This window comes from Pipistrellus kuhlii, unplaced genomic scaffold, assembly GCF_014108245.1.
Source record: "Pipistrellus kuhlii isolate mPipKuh1 unplaced genomic scaffold, mPipKuh1.p scaffold_m20_p_2, whole genome shotgun sequence".
NCBI classification, from domain to species: domain Eukaryota; kingdom Metazoa; phylum Chordata; class Mammalia; order Chiroptera; family Vespertilionidae; genus Pipistrellus; species Pipistrellus kuhlii.
In genome coordinates this window covers 150,310,719-150,327,184 of record NW_023425515.1, presented here as the reverse complement: position 1 = coordinate 150,327,184, position 16,466 = coordinate 150,310,719, and the positions used below count along the sequence as shown (strand labels likewise).

Here is a 16,466-nt window from a genome sequence, read left to right as displayed (position 1 = left end):
TTTTCTCTCAACTCTTTATATATTATTATATAACAAGTGAAAGATTTGTTCAACAAAAATTGGAAGGTCTAAGTACTAAGGACATAACTACAAACAAAGTCCTTGTCCTCATGGTGCTTAGAAATGGTAGGAAAACTGGAAATAGTTATACATTTTTAAAGGAGAACTAAAGGGTGCATTTCAAACTTATTGCAGTGGAACTTAATGTAGTTGAGGGAAAGGTTGTGGCTGTTAGGGAAAGTTTCTAGAACAAAGTAATATTTTTGTTGGGATGTAGGAGGCAGGAAATAATTCCAGGCAAAAGGAACAGTGAGTGTGCACAGAGTCTAAAGAAAGAACATAAATTTAAAGAATTGAAAGGTCATAAGGAATAAAGGAGAAAGTAGCTCAAGATGAGATTGGAGACATAGGGTATCATCCAAAATTTTATAAATAAGGAGTTATTATAACTTGGTCATTTGGCAGCCATAAGTAATAAGGCTTAGGAGTAAAATACTTTTCTTTATTGTGACCAGAGTTATATTTTTATTTGCAGTTTTGTTGTATACAACATTTGGGGAACGTTCCTTAATGGTTGTTTTTCTCCCATTTTGTCAGAGGAATTGTCTGTTTGGACAGAAGAAGAGTGTAGAAATTTTGAACAAGGGCTGAAGGCCTATGGAAAGGATTTTCATTTAATTCAGGCTAATAAAGTAAGTGACGTATGTTCTCTATTTTATAAAAAGAAATTAGTTAACCCAAATTTATCTTATGTCTTTATTATTTTCTAATGTTAAAAGTTATACAATGAGCCCTAACCAGTTTGGCTCAGTGGATAGAGCATCAGCCTGTGTGGACTGAAAGGTCCCAGGTTCAATTCTGGTCAAGGGCATGTACCTTGGTTGTGGCCATATCCCCAGTAGGAGTTGTGCAGAAGGCAGCTGATCAATGTTTTTTTTATCATTGATGTTTCTAACTCAATCCTTCTTCCTTCCTCTCTGTAAAAAATCAATAAAATATATTGCCGGAAACTGAACATTGTCTCTCTCACTAATAGAAAGATGTGGAAGGCTGGTCAACCTTGAAGCTCTGAAAGATCAGAGTCAACCACTCCCTATCTATTTGAGACAATGGTAACTGAGGCATCATCCCCATCAAATAATCATGTAAATCCTTACTGATAAGATAATCTGCCTGTTACGTAATTACCTGCCTAAGGGCCATGGGTGTATCCCATAGTCTCAGTGAAAGGGAAAGCCAGGAGGTAGTCCTACCTTTAGAGTTGGGTTTCTGCCTGGCCCACATTTCCCAAATTAATATTTTTCTAGTCTTTCATTTGTGTGCGGCCTTCTCCAGAACCCAAACCCTGAACCAGAACCCTGAACCACGTGGGACATGAAAGGGACTCCCACTATATATATATATAATTTTTTTTAAGTTATACAATGAAATTTTAATATATTGGTATTTAGGGATTATAATAAATATTCCTGGCAGATATTTGCCAAGGGACTTTTCAATGTATGATGTTAGAAGCCTTTATATTGAACTCATTTGCAAATATGTTCACCAACTTCTGGGTGAGATGCGTGTGTACTATGTAATTATTTAAAGCTATTTTCCACAACCTGTGACAAATTCCTGTTAGGAGGATCTTCAAATAATTTTGAAACTTTAAAGCATTTTTAACATGACATTATTTACATTTTAAATATTTACATTTGCTTAAGTCCTGAGAGGCCAAAAATCAGATACTTTATTTAATATAGATAATTAGGATAAATATATTTTTATTGATTTCAGAGAGTAAGGGAGAGGGGGAGAGAGAATCATTGATTGGCTGCCTCCTGCATGCCCCCCCCCCATAGGATTGAGCCTGCAACCCAAGCATGTACCCTGACCAGGAATTAAACCATAACCTACTTGTTCATAGATTGGCAATTTTATTTAATGTGATCATTCCATATTGGTAATATTAATCACACAGTGTCAGTGTATCCCTAAAAGAACTTCCCTATTACTTGCAGATTTATTTTTAAGTTTAATTCTCTTGCAGCTGAAATAAAGTAAGATTTTTAATAGTAATTACACAATTATATAGACTGGAAAAATGTGCTGTTCCTATGGGGAATTGGGAAAGGCAAAATTAAACTCTTGAGAGTTTAAATGTAGGGAATTAAGTAATTTCCAGGTTAAAAATATTACACTTTTAGCAAATACAAGTGACAAAGAACTTGGCTTTCCATGTTTCCTTAAAGATGGTAGCCAAGTCTTGTGTGGTGGCTTACTAGGATGATGTTAAAAATAACTGGGCTTAAGTCTTAGGCTCTAAATAGTCTGTTTCCACATTCTCCTTATATTCTTCTGGATGTGATTGGATGGTGTCAGCTTGATTCGTTTTAACACATATTTAGCAGTATTTTGTTTCATAAATAAAATATTGCTTACAAATCCTATTGGTTCATTTTTCTTAATTTTGCTCTGGGTTATCTTGCATCTTGGTATATGACATCAGACATAACTAATAGAAAAATGTTGAGTTTTAGCATTGTTTTAGAAAATGTATCTATACTCCTTAATGTTGTATCCAAATATATGACCTCCAATATAGTGAATAACACTATGAAAGGGATGCATTATGCTAATGAATGGTCATGTATGGTTCTGAATGTAAAAAAATATATATAGTTTCATGTTTGAAGGGACATTTTGGATAACAGTTTTCTGGCATTCCTGCTTGAATTTGAACATTTGTTATCAAACCATGTTGGATTACCTATGGAAGAGACCCCTGGAATGATAGGCTGATATAACTAGAAGCAACAACATACCCCCAAATATCCTCCCCCCCCTTTTTTTTTTAAAGGAATACAAACTTATTAGGTGATTTGAAACCACTATCCAAGAGGGAGAAGTATGGTACAGTGAAAACATTAAGACTTTGTTTTTACACCTGGATTGAAGTTTGATCTTAGTCATAAGTTCTATTATGCAGGTTTATTTTATTGAGGATTTTTCATAATGTTAAGTTCACATGCCCCAAAATATCTTCAATTTTTACTCAAAAAAGTACAATTGTCTTGGCTTAGATCTATGGAGAAATAAAATTTTAAAGGAGACAAAATGAGCTTGAAAAAAAAATTTTTTTGAGCCCTAATAGCTTTCAGCCTTCAAGTGACATAGGCCAAAGTTGTAAAGGGGAAGAAAGAAAAATGTATGTCAGGTAATGAAATAAGTGAATAATCAAATTTGCCTTAGGGTGCCATCAATCTCACAAGATACCTCCTTCAAGATAGAAATATAGGGGTTTAAGTAATATTATCTTGCATTCCAAGTACTCATGCAGATACCTTTTTTTCATTTTCAACCCTTCCAGCTCTCCAAGCCAAGTAGCAAAACTGAATTTTGTCAACATTATTTGTTATTCCATAGGTGAACATATGTAAAGTGAACCCATTCAACTACACACATAGGGACAGCACAGTAATCACAGGAATAACTTAGTAAACAAAGCATTAGCATTATAATAGTTTTTAACTCACTGCAGACTATTCTCAGGCTTTTTATAAAATAATTAATTTTGGATCACTGTAAAAATATTTGTTTCTTACAGGTTCGAACAAGGTCAGTTGGTGAATGTGTAGCATTCTATTATATGTGGAAAAAATCTGAACGTTATGATTTCTTTGCTCAGCAAACGCGATTTGGAAAAAAGAAATACAATCTTCATCCTGGTGTAACGTGAGTATCTTTCCTTCATGTAATGTGTTTTTAAGCTTTTCTATTTGCTTGGTTGGGATGCGAGTTGTTGTTTCTTTTTAATTTATTAACTTTAGAGAGAAACATCAATTTGTTGTTTATTTATGCATCTATTGGTTGATTCTTATATATGCCCCTGATTGGGAATTGAACCCGAAACCTTGGCATATCGGAACTATGCTCTAAACAACTGAGCTAACTAGCCAGGGTTTTACTAAGCTTTTCTAAATTTTTCTTGAGGAAATTATAATTGTTTAACAATACTTCAGTTTCAATTTATTATTTGACATATCTGTAGGACATTTGGACTTCTCAGTATCTTAGAAAACATTGCAAACTACAGTTCATATTATTTGAGCCAACAAATACATCAAAGCAGCTGAAACCGGTTTGTTTCAGTGGATAGAGTTTCGGCCTACGGACTAAAAGGTCCAAGGTTCAATTCCAGTCAAGGGCATGTACTTTGGTTGTTGGCACATCCCCAGTAGGGGGTGTGCAGGAGGCAGCTGATCGATGTTTCTAGCTCTCTGTTCCTCTCCCTTCCTCTCTGTTAAAAAATCAATAAAATATATATATATATATATATATATATATCTCAAAGCAAATGTTAGAGTGTATGTTTTCAGTAGGATTCCTTAAGAGTAGTGGATCAGAACGGCTGTGAAAGCATATTTTTGTTTAATTCTGTTTTATTTAGTATAAGCATTTATAGTTTAATAACTCTTGTGAGAGCAGTAAAAATAGAAAAGAGAGACTTATCTTTTCTAAAAAAAACTACAAGGTCATATGCCTAATAGAGGCACTTTAAAGAGGAAAGGAACTTAATATTTTTTCTTGTCTAATCTATTTTTTAAAATATATTTTTATTGATTTTTTTTACAGAGAGGAAGGGGGAGGGATAGAGAGGTAGAAACATCAGTCAGCTGCCTCTTACATACCACCTACTGGGGATATGCCCGCAACCAAGGTACATGCCCTAGACCGGAATCAAACCTGGGACCCTTCAGTCTGCAGGCCAGTGCTCTATCCACTGAGCCAAACTGGTTGAGGCTTGTATAATCTATTTTAGATCCAGGGAACCAAAACTCATTATGCAAAATGCCTTATATGTCTAATCCAGTCCCCGTGCACCAAATTCTCTTAGCTCTCAGTCAGTCTAGTTCTGGAATGAAGCATTGTTCCCATTGCCACTAGTAATTTGTTATTTAAATGCATAGAGCAGCCACATTCAACCTTTTTCATCTCATGGCACATATAAACTAGAGGCCCAGTTCACAAATTTGTGCATGGGTGGAGTCTGGCCCGCCTGCCCTGATGGGGGCCAATCAGGCCTGCGGGTGGGAGGGACTGAGGGCAGTTGTCCAGCTGGCCCTGACCCTGATCAGGGTGGTGGGGCCAGGCCAGTCCAACCCCTAATTGGGAGCTAGGGGTAGAGTGGCTGCAGTGCACATCATAGCAACCAGTTGTTCTAGTTGATTGGCTTTTATATATAAGATTGCTGAAATTTTTGCTGATCTGACAAAAAAAATTGGGTATAATTTTGATTCATTCATATCAGTGGCTATTGTTGTGTTGGCTGTGTCACTTTTGAATTTGACAATCTTAAGGCAGTGGTTCTCAACCTTTTTAATGCCACAACTCTTTAATACAGTTCCTCATGTTGTGGTGAACCCCTACCATAAAATTATTTTCGTTGCTATTTCATAACTATAATTTTGTTAATGTTTTCTGATGGTCTTAAGCAACCCTAAAGATTGAGAACCCACAGGTTGAGAACCGCTAGCAGGGTCACTTAAGACCATCGAAAAACACAGATATGTACATTACAATTCACAACAGTAGCAAAATTACAGTTATGAAGTAGCCACGAAAAGAATTTTATGGTTGGGGTCACCACAACATGAGGAACTGTATTAAAGGGTCATGGCATTAGGAAGGTTGAGAACCACTGATCTAAGGGAAAAGAGATCAGTGCCCCTGACTCAATAGTTAAGTATTACATGTTTTAAAAGTCTTGCAGCACACTAGTTGAAAATGGCTGACATAGAGTATAGAGCCTATCCTCTCACATGAGTTGCTCTAAAATGTTATTATAGTGGACTTAACCTGATCATACTATACCTGATATTCCCTACTGTGTATGGAATAAGAATAATGTAAAATGTGACTTGATTTGGTCAGTGTTCACTAGTCAAGTTCTTACGCTGGCCAAATAACTGCCTTTGAAAGATGTGCTTGTATACATATTTTGGAGTAATGTTTCCTCATAGTTCTCGCTGCTGGTCATTTTGCTGAAGGATCATACACTCTAAAGTCACAAGCAAAATCATCTAAAAGCAAATAAATGGTTATGATTGCCCTTGCAAATCATGGTACATTGGACACTGCCTCATCCCCCATTGCTTAAAGCTCATGATCGCTAAAGTGGAATTTCATAACAATATTCCAAATTTTGTCTAATTGTTTAATATTATACATTTATAAGTTTTTCTGGATTATATAATGAATTGGTATTGTTGAAGCATAATGTAGAACTAGATATAGCTGTCTAATTTACAGAATGTACCATTTTAGTCTCAATTTTCAAGCTATTCTGTAGGAAAAAGCCAGTAGTAACATATTTCATTTTTTCCACCCATTTCAGAAATAATATTCACACATGAACTAGAGGCATTCTGTTATCAGCAAAAGAACATAAGAATTGCCATGTTGAGTCAGACCCATAGTTCATCCAGTTTTCTTTTCCAGAGAACATCACCAAGGGTGGTGCTGTGGGCTGGCTTTGTTGGTCCTCTGTGTTGTCAAGCTTCGCAGGTTACTGTATTTTTCGGACCATAAGACGCTCCGGACCATAAAACACACCAGTTTTTAGAGAAGGGAAATGAAGAAAAAAAGATTCTGAAACAAATAGTGTCCTAAAATATTTTATGTGCATTAAAACCCAACATCACAGTCATAAACACATGTAATCAACCCTGTAAAGTAAACAGCAGCATTTAGAACCATTTTAGAGCCGGGCAAGCACACAGAGACCACACAGAGCCGGGCAAGTAAAAAAACTTTTTTTTTTAAAGTATATGTGTAGGCTATATTTGGACCATAAGACGCAGGGACTTTTCCCCCCCACTTCTCGGGGGGAAAAAGTGCGTCTTATGGTCCGAAAAATACGGTAAATAGGGATGGTGCTGTCAAACACTTTAGTTTCTCTGATAATTTCTCCATAACTTCTGTAACGTTTTGAAGATGCCTATGTCTATAACCTTGTTTCCTGTTAAGGTTAAGTTATTCTGTAGGTGGAATGGCCACAGGTAAGGGTAATCCTCATTTTCTCTTTCCTTGGGCTTCAAGAGTTAACAGTGTTCCTCTGGTGTAATGTATGAAGTGAACAAATGTGCTTGCCCCACTAGGCAAGATAACAGTTTTATAGTCTTTGATTATGTTCCCTTTGGGTCTTTCAAAAAGTTTAATATATATATATTTTTTAGCTGAACTATAATTTTAGACCACACTGTACATTATTTTCCAGATGAGAAGAAATTGTGGTTTTCTGTAAGCGTGGAGATATTTTTCCAGTTTGCTTCCAAACCAGTTTACTTTTTGTTATTAGTTGCACACAACATTAAGTAATGCCTTTGGCCAAAATTGCATTTTTCATCTTTATTTTTAGTCAAAATCATAGAGTACATTTTCCTGAAAGTTATTTGTTCATTTTTTTTGTTGCATTGTTATCTGGCATTTGTTCACCAGAATGAACTACATTCTTTGCCTATAAATAGCCTTTGAAAGATTCTGATGCAGATTCTTTACTACTTGAAAGAATTGGTAGCCATATGCAATTTGAAGATTTGGCTGAAACCACCTTGCATTTAATTTTTTCTTCTTTTTTTTTTTTTTAAGTAAAAATTGCCCTGGCTGGTTTGACTCAGTAGATGGAGCTTTGGCCTGTGGGCTAAAGAGTCCCAAGTTTGATTCTGGTCAAGGGCACATGCCCAAGTTGTGGGCTCCATCCCCAGTAGAGGGCATGCAAGAGACAGCCTATCAATGATTCTCTCTCATCATTGATATTTCTATCTCTCTACCTTCTTCTCTGAAACCAACCCTATATAATAAAAGCCTAATATGCTAAGTGTCCAGTCATCTGGTTGTCTGTTCAACCAATCAAAGAATAATATACTAATGATATGCTAAGGCCACTCAACCGCTTCCTATGACATGCACTGACTACCAGGGGGCAGACAGTCAACCAGTCGTTATGATGTGCACTGACCACCATGGGGCAGATGCTCCGACTGGTAAGTTAGCTTACTGCTGGGGTCTGGCAGATCAAGACTGAGTGGGAAGGACCAGACACATCCTGGAGCCCTCCCACATTCTCTTCCTGACTGGCCAGCCTCCTACATCCGTTCCCAGTCTCGATCATGCACTGGTGGGGTCCCTCAGCCTGGTCTGCACCCTCTCGCAACCTGGGACCCCTTGAGGATGTCGGAGAGCTGGTTTCAGCCCGATCCCACAGGCCAGGCCGAGGGACCCCAGAGGTAAACGAATTGATGCACTGAGCCTCTAATAAAAATATATATATTTTTAAAAGTAAAAATTAACTCAGCTAACTTTGGTTATCTGAATGCTGTTTCACTCTCCTGGGTAGTCTACTTGACTCCTCTTCTTCCTTAAGCATTCTGAATGCCATTAATTATTAAGTAATAATAATTCTTTCACAATATCATTGATGTATTCAGAAATTTAAAATAACTTTGATATCTAGTCAATTCTACTTTCCTTTGCTTGGGTTTTAGTATCCTCCATTATCCATTCCCACCATACCAAATTTATTTCCAGCAATTCCTCATCATGCATCTTCTGTTCCTATTAGCCTTAGCTTCTGAATTCCCTTTAGCTTTCATCATCCTCATTTCTGTTTCTCTGTGCTTCAACTTTGTTACAATTATGTAACAGGTAAGATACATGGCATGAAGCCAAAAGGTCATAAAGACAATTAAATTTAACGCCTTTCATTTATAGATGAGGTAAATAGGCCTAGAATGTTAAATTGATTAGCCTGTTATCTTGTATGTTTCTCTGATATGTGTTAATTTTGTACCTCAGATTGTTTGAAGCTTCTTGGGCTCAGGTACCACATCCCTATATTTATTATATCCCATAACCCAAGGGACAACGTGATCATGAAGTTTGAGATTAAAGCTATAGTTGATTGTCTTTTTATGGACTTTTAAACACAGATCTTGAGCCTTTCCACTGTTTTCTTGTCCACATTTTTTCCCACATTCTTTGTCCTGCTCACAAATTTCTAAAACATTTGACTGAATATTTCCATTATACTTATTCTAAGGGAATTGTTAAATATGTATTTTTGTTTTTATTAAAATACTATGCTGTTTCATGTACAACTTAGGGACCAAAAGTGCAGTGGTAAACAAAACAGACTAAAGTCTCTGCCTTCAGGAAGTTTTTCCAGAGCTGGTGTTGCAGACTTTTCCTATATGTGTCTTATACAGCAACCCTATGTGGTAGATAGGTCATGTATGATTACATGCCTTTTCAGATAAGAGCACTATACCTCAGAGAGATAGTAACCCAGGTCAAACTCAGACCAATTCATATACATAACTACCTTCCATGCCATAACATTCAGGAATGACTTGGAAAGAAGTGAACTCGCATTTAATGACATAGTGGCAGATCAAGCCAGTAGATAAGCCCAGAAATTTAGTGAACTTATAGCTCATATCTAGCAGAAAGGTAAAATAGAAGGTATCCAGGAAGATTTAGGGAGGTGATTCATTGTTAGGACCTAATTTGTCTTTTAGATGTTGCCGTAGTTATCAAGTAGACTTTAGGGGCTTTAAAATCCCATTGTGTTTGCTCAGGAACTCTTCTATACTCCTGGTTGACATCATCCCTATCTCTTCATTTTTAGATCCTCTGGTTTTAGTTGGACCACTCTGAGCACTTGCCTGCACTTTTAAAAGTCTTAAAACTGCCTATAGGTCTCTAAAATTAGCTAGTTTAAGATTCTTGCTCATTTTTCCTACAAACTTGTAACCAAAATAAGCTTTCCATTTATACGTTCAGATCCTGGTGTGATAAATAAGGCAGTAGAATTAATGTACTACTAAGTGAAAATTAGGATATATTTGTAAATAGAGCCTTCTCAATTTAACCTCGTTTAATTTTAATTGTCAGCTTTTATAATATAAGAAAATAATTACTTTATTATCTTACTTAATTTTAAGGGATTACATGGATCGTCTTCTGGATGAAAGTGAAAGTGCTGCCTCCAGCCGAGCACCATCCCCTCCCCCAACTGCCTCAAACAGTAGTAACAGCCAGTCTGAGAAAGAAGATGGCACTATAAGCAATAGTAATCAAAATGGTAAGCAACCAAAGAAACACTTCTGTTTCTTTCTGTAGCCTGGAATGTTCAGTTTTGGTTTCTATTAAACTTCAATGCAGAAGTTAAATTAATAATTGTAAACATCAGATGACACATGATATCAGCATACATACATACATACTTACATACTAACAATACACAGAATACAAGTTAATTGGAAAGACTTCCCATTAATATCACTATAAAAAGTAAGTTTAATAAACTATACTGTCAACAGTGACCATTTCTTTTAAGAAATTTATTCTTTTTGAGTAGCATCTATTTTCTTATCTGGTTAGGATGTCTGAATATAAATATTCTTGTTAATTTTTAGACCAAAACTCCAGCCATTTCACATCAGAAATACACATATTTTTAAAATATTTTGAGAGCTTATAACACATACTGATAAAGAGAGATAGCTAAAAAGACACCAGCTTGAGTATTTTTCTCTTTGATAGTGTAATAACCTTGAAGGATAGGAAAAGATCAAAAAGAAACATTTCTATTTCTATTTCCATGGGAAAAAAGAAGCAAAAGGCATACCAGTATGATTGAAGTTCAGATAATGTTCTTGTTTAAAATATATAGTGGACCAAAGATCATTGTGCTGATCAGTAACACCTAATCAGAGAACTATTTTGACTTCTAATTTAATAAAAATGATCTTCCAAGTAAGACAGTAGCCAGGCAGAAAGTAATAAGTCCCTCACTCCTCTTTAGAAAGAAACGGGTACATTAGAGTTAAGATCTGCCTACTTACATTTGGATGTAGCAGCCTTAGGGAGGGCTAGTGCAGAGCTAACCTAAACTCGTGACAGAAACTGGAAGAGAAATGCTGAGAAAAATTTGACCCTTGTTCTAACCTTTGGTCTGACCCTGGCACTGCTGTAGTGAATATACTGCACATGCTTATTTGATTATCCCTTTCTATTTCCTCACTACTTCCCTTCTAAGACCAGCTAAGCCAACAAAAAGTAGGGCCCAACAACCAATTTCCTGGTCCAAAAAGTTTCATTCACATGACATCTAATGCTAGCACTTCCACCCTGAAATACAATAAAAAGCTGAAATCTGACCTTGGGACTAGAGGTCGAAACTCAGTTGGTACTACTTTTGTCTTCCTATTTGCTCATAATACCAAATAAATAATTTCCTTTTCTTGTTCTTTTTTAAGCATTTGATGAGAACATGCAGGTCAAGTAGGAAAGTTTCATGATTTTCCTATAAATTAACTCAGTAGCCCAGAAGCCATTCACATTAAGTACCTAAAATTCAAATTCTCAGGTTTTTCAAGGAAAGGAAGGAAATTTCTAACCCAGTTTTATTTATTTGTAAGGGACTTTATCAGTGTCTTGAAACCTTACAGTTATTTTCTACCTAATCACAATATTACCAACTCTTTCAGCTTACTACAACAAAATCATGACGCATACTTCCGTGATTCATGATTGGGTGTACTTGTGAGTTGGGGAAAATAGAATATTTACTTTGACCAAAATATAATATTTGAGTCTTATCCTTTGAACTGAATATTTTAATTATCTTTAGTGGTACATTTTATATTTTTATATTAAGTATTCCCACAATTTCTACTTCTTATTGCAGATAATGTGAACATGACCTTTTTACTATTAACTTGCTTTCATTAGAATAATTGTGTTCTTTTCTCACCTATTATGGAGGAATTTATTGACTTTTAGCATTTTCAAGTGTATGCTTAGACAATGAAAGCATTAATTTTCAACATGACAGACTACAGGAGTATCTAAAGATTTACATTAAAATTTAAAAAGTCACATCATCGTAATTTTATGTGGCAGTATAAAGCTCAAGCTTCTAAAAAAGAATATAGTATTTTACATAGTTTTAGAAGGGTTTGTTAAATCTGAATAATTTATGCATATCTTTGCTTAAAATTTCAGTTTTTGACTACTGGATCCAGTGCTTATTTTGTCACATAATATCAACCTGCTCTTAATATATGCCAAACTCTGTTCTTAATTCTTTATACTTAATAACTTATTTAATCTTCTCAACTGTGCATCATAGTTATCCTCATTGTATATGTGATAAAACTGATGTTCAGAGGATATTAATAACTTAACCTGAGGTCATACCTCTAGTAGGCAAATAAACATAGTCCAAATTCAGATCATAACGCAGATTTGATTCCTCACTTCCTTGATGAAAAGCAATCTTATAACAGTTTAATATTAGCAGTTTGTTTCTTCCAACTTAGGGGTGTCATCTAATGGACCAGGTGAATTATTAAACAAAGAAGAAGTAAAAGTTGAAGGGTTACACGTTAATGGACCAACAGGTGGAAATAAGAAACCACTTCATGCAGATATGGATAGTAATGGTTATGAAACAGATAATCTTACCACTGACCCAAAGCTTGCCCATATTGATGAGAAAAGTGAGAGACCTGCCAAAAGGCGAAGGGTAAACAGCAATGGAAAAGAAAGTCCAGGTTCTTCTGAATTTTTCCAAGAAACAATCTCACATGGGAAATTTGAAGAACTTGAAAACACAGATGACTGAATTTTAGACTTATTTTACTTTCTTTGGAGTAAATCCTGGTGTGATTAAAATTTTCAGGGTTGATGGGTTACCTTAAAAACTTGATTTTCTTAAATTGGTTAAAATTTGAAAACTGAATTGAGTCCTAACTTTAGTAAATATGATTTCATAATTCTGCCTTTTGCAGAACTTTTATTTTAAAACTATAAAAGACCCTTTAAGGATATAACAATTTAGTAAATTTGAAATAAAGATATATCTGTACCTTTTCATTGGATGTATTAATCCTAAAGTTTTACTCTAAGGTACTTTTTGCTTAATTTTTATGGCAGAGAAGAAAAAACAAATTTTCTGCTTAACACCAAATTTTTTTAGTTTATTGAAATCTTTCAGACATTTTTCTCTATATACAAGTTGTGCATCGTTATTAAGGAAACCCTTATGAATCCTGAAAGTTATGCTAGCATGATTTTTTTATATATAGAAGTTTAAAAATAAACCAAGTCAGGTTTGTATATGTAAAATTGTTGACATCAATGATGTCTTTCCATATTCTTATCTGGGCTTAAGAAATACATTCTGTATTTTTCCAGATTCTTTGTAGCCTTTGAAAGATTTTTACAGTACATATGTCTTGACTGAGCTGTTCTTTCTTAATACAAAAGCTTGTATAATTTTCTTAACTTGTACAGTTGGTAAACTTTTATGAGAGGAATTGATATCTGAGTCTGTCAGCTTTCATTTTATTTTGCTATGGTTTTTCTAATGAATTTTTAAGTGTTTTGTGTAGTAACTGAGTCATGTTTCTTATTCAGGTGGTAAAAGCATTCATGAAGGATTGTGAAAATTTTTTTTCAATTTTTTACTTATGGACAAATAGTGTGATAATTCTCAAATTAAGCATGATACTTAGATTTCATAGTTTGTATTTGCTATAATTTTCAAAATTATTTTTGAAGCAAGACAAACAGTTAATATTGGCTTAAATGCTTAAATGTATCATGCTGACCAGAATCCTGTTCAGTTATTTTTATATGCATTATGAAATTTTCCATTTTTGCATTAAATGAACTGGGGGAAAGGTCAAGTGATATTTAGATAATTGGCACACACAAAGAATTGGCAGGCAGCAATTTTGATTTTTAAAAAGAAAAAGTGAAGTTAGAGAAAAGTTTTTGGACTTTTTCAGTTACAATCTAGTTTTTCAGATTCGACAGTATATTTCCAAAATGAAAATAAGTTATACAGTAACTATTGTTCTGTGATTACAAATAGAATCATCCATTTGCATAGCTTTGCAAAAGTGCCATTTTATTTTTAGTGCAAAATTCTTGTTGAAAAATGTAGTTTTATACAGCTGATAGACCAACCTATATCCAAACTTTTATAAAAGATTGTTACCTATTGTTTTTATCACACAGGCATACCCCAAATGCTTCTACCAATTCATTTCCAGCCATCAGTTCAAGAGCTGATGCCTTTTTAAATCTAATGTGATTTTGTTTTTAATGGCTAAGCTGTCCAATGCAATTGAGTAGAGGTTTACACTGAGACATTATGGTTTAGGCCTTACTCCATGAAGTATTACTATTAACATATGTTCAGACTGCTTCCCTCCACCAGTGTGAACAAGTCCCCCTACCCCAAACAGTGTTAAGAGCCACTCTACGACACTTGACTGGCTTCATATAATGTGCACTCACTGTTACAGAATCCCAGTAAATCCAGGTTTTGGGTGGAAGTGTTGAGAAGCATGAATTTTGTTTTGTTTTTGTTTTGCCTAGAACATTAATTTATCCAGAATGGCAGCTTTAACATATGGTCACAATCCATTTTCTAAATCAGATTTTATTCAAATGAATCCAAAGTATCCTAGCTCTTTGTCAAAGACTATAGAAATGTTTCAAACAAATAGTAATGTACTTTTTAAGTTGTAATATTTGAGATACCATTTTCACCTTTTATAAAAGATGCATTTTGTTTGCAGTGTGTGAAGTTGTTGAATACAGCACATGTATACATGTTAGGAAATCTTTTCTTCTTCTTTCTTTTTAAAGTATGCCTAATGAAAGACATTCCACTCTTATAATACATAATGCTCAGCTCCTCATAAAGGAATATTTAATTATATTTTGTGTTTATATAGGCATTTCACACAGTACTTAGTTATAAGTCATTGCACTATGAAATTTGTAGTAATATCATGAATCTAATTTGCTTAATATTTACTACATTTCATAACTCTTGAACTCCTGACAAATTGCATTAGGAAAAGAAGCCTTTGTTAATAGCTACTTAGTCTCTCTGACCTCCAGCAAAGCACTGTCAATTTCATTTGGAATGGTTTTCTGTTCTATGATGTGTCTTCAGCTAGAATTCAGAATCTTCAACTCAGTTCAACATAAGTCTGTTGAGCTTTAAAATGTATTTGAAATAATATTTAAATAGGCATTTAAAATTATGAGTTGGATGTTTTTAAATTTATGCATAGTAATTTTGCACTGTAAAATAATTCCCTTCTCCCATTCCCTGTCTGCCATTCTGAATATGCTTATTAAAATATTTTTTTAAACATATTTGCATATTTAATGTTGTGTGAATGATTTTCATTACATTGATTTACTAGAATTATAGGTTTTAATTTTCTATGATGCACATTGTTTATAGTACAAAACACATGCAATCTGTTGCTCCTGCTCCTAGACATATTCCACGAAGTAGTGTTTCAGTAGCTCCAGTCTCTTCTACCTCATATTGGATGATGTATTTTTGTCCTTTTTTTCTCTTCAGAGATATCCTTTGTGCTATGGACTGCTAGTTACCTGTTTCTCTTCTGAACTATATAATTAAAGTTACTTGTTTCCTTCTTTTGCAGACCAGACAGCTGTCATAGCAAAATACAATATCACATATTTTGCAAAAACTTCTGTCACCATATTGCGCTACTCTTAATGGAAAATTAAGAGTGGGCACTTTGAGCCCTAGCCGGTTTGCTCAGTGGATAGAGCATCAACCTGCGAAATTAAGGGTCCCGGGTGCAATTCTGGTCAAGGGCACATGCTTGGATTGTGGGCTGGATTCCCAGTAGGAGGTGTGCAGGAGGCAGCCAATCAGTGATTTTCTCTCATTGATGTTTTTCTCTCCCTCTCTCTTCCTCTCTGAAATCAATAAAAAATATATATATTTTTTAAACTGGGCACTTTGAATAAGTGTTTCTGAATTTCCATAGGTAAGATGTATGCTGATGACAATGGGCTGTGTAACAGGCTCCATATCACTATTAAATGCCAAATCAAAAATGAAGATTATCCCAACTATAATCTACATTCATGAAAAAAGCCACTGTGAAAAATCATATAACATTATGGGAAGGAAAAAAAGGAGTTTCCAAATTTTAGTCTGTTAATTCTGTCTCCCTAAAAATGATTTTTCTGTATCACATAATTCTGATTATTTAAATTTTTTGTAATAAAATCAACACTGTTCTTTAATCAATTTTATCCTTTGCAAAATCTTAAAAGGGTCATCCCTCTAAGTTGCAGGCTGATTTTATGTATTTAATTACTTGGTTAGAATATCTTCTAATACCAATTTTCTGTTAACTCATTATGTGCTGGTGTTTTTTCACATCTCTGTGTGTGCATGGAGATTTTCTTTTTCTGAACTAGGATATCATAGATCCTATGACTTATTTAGCGTGTATATTATGTCATTTTGCTTTAAGTGTAACTAATCCTCTTGTCCAAATTGATGCTAAAGGCAAGAAGGCATGAGCAGGTAAGTACTGTGGTGGAAGGCTGAGTACCGAGGG

At 34.7% G+C, this 16,466-nt stretch overlaps 1 protein-coding gene across 11 annotated transcripts in view; it reads left to right on the top strand.

Moving 5' to 3' along the window:
- The window catches only part of MIER1 (MIER1 transcriptional regulator), a 56,558-nt gene extending 41,327 nt beyond the window's left edge, over nucleotides 1-15,231 (top strand). For all 11 annotated transcript variants that reach the window (XM_036447119.2, XM_036447118.2, XM_045584487.1 and 8 more), the window contains 4 exons: nucleotides 598-692; nucleotides 3,593-3,720; nucleotides 9,990-10,129; nucleotides 12,372-15,231. In XM_036447119.2, the coding sequence (XP_036303012.1) occupies nucleotides 598-692; nucleotides 3,593-3,720; nucleotides 9,990-10,129; nucleotides 12,372-12,676 (668 nt within the window). In that variant the 3' untranslated portion in view covers nucleotides 12,677-15,231. The remainder of the gene's footprint in view (nucleotides 1-597; nucleotides 693-3,592; nucleotides 3,721-9,989; nucleotides 10,130-12,371) is intronic.
- Nucleotides 15,232-16,466: the final 1,235 nt, after the last annotated feature.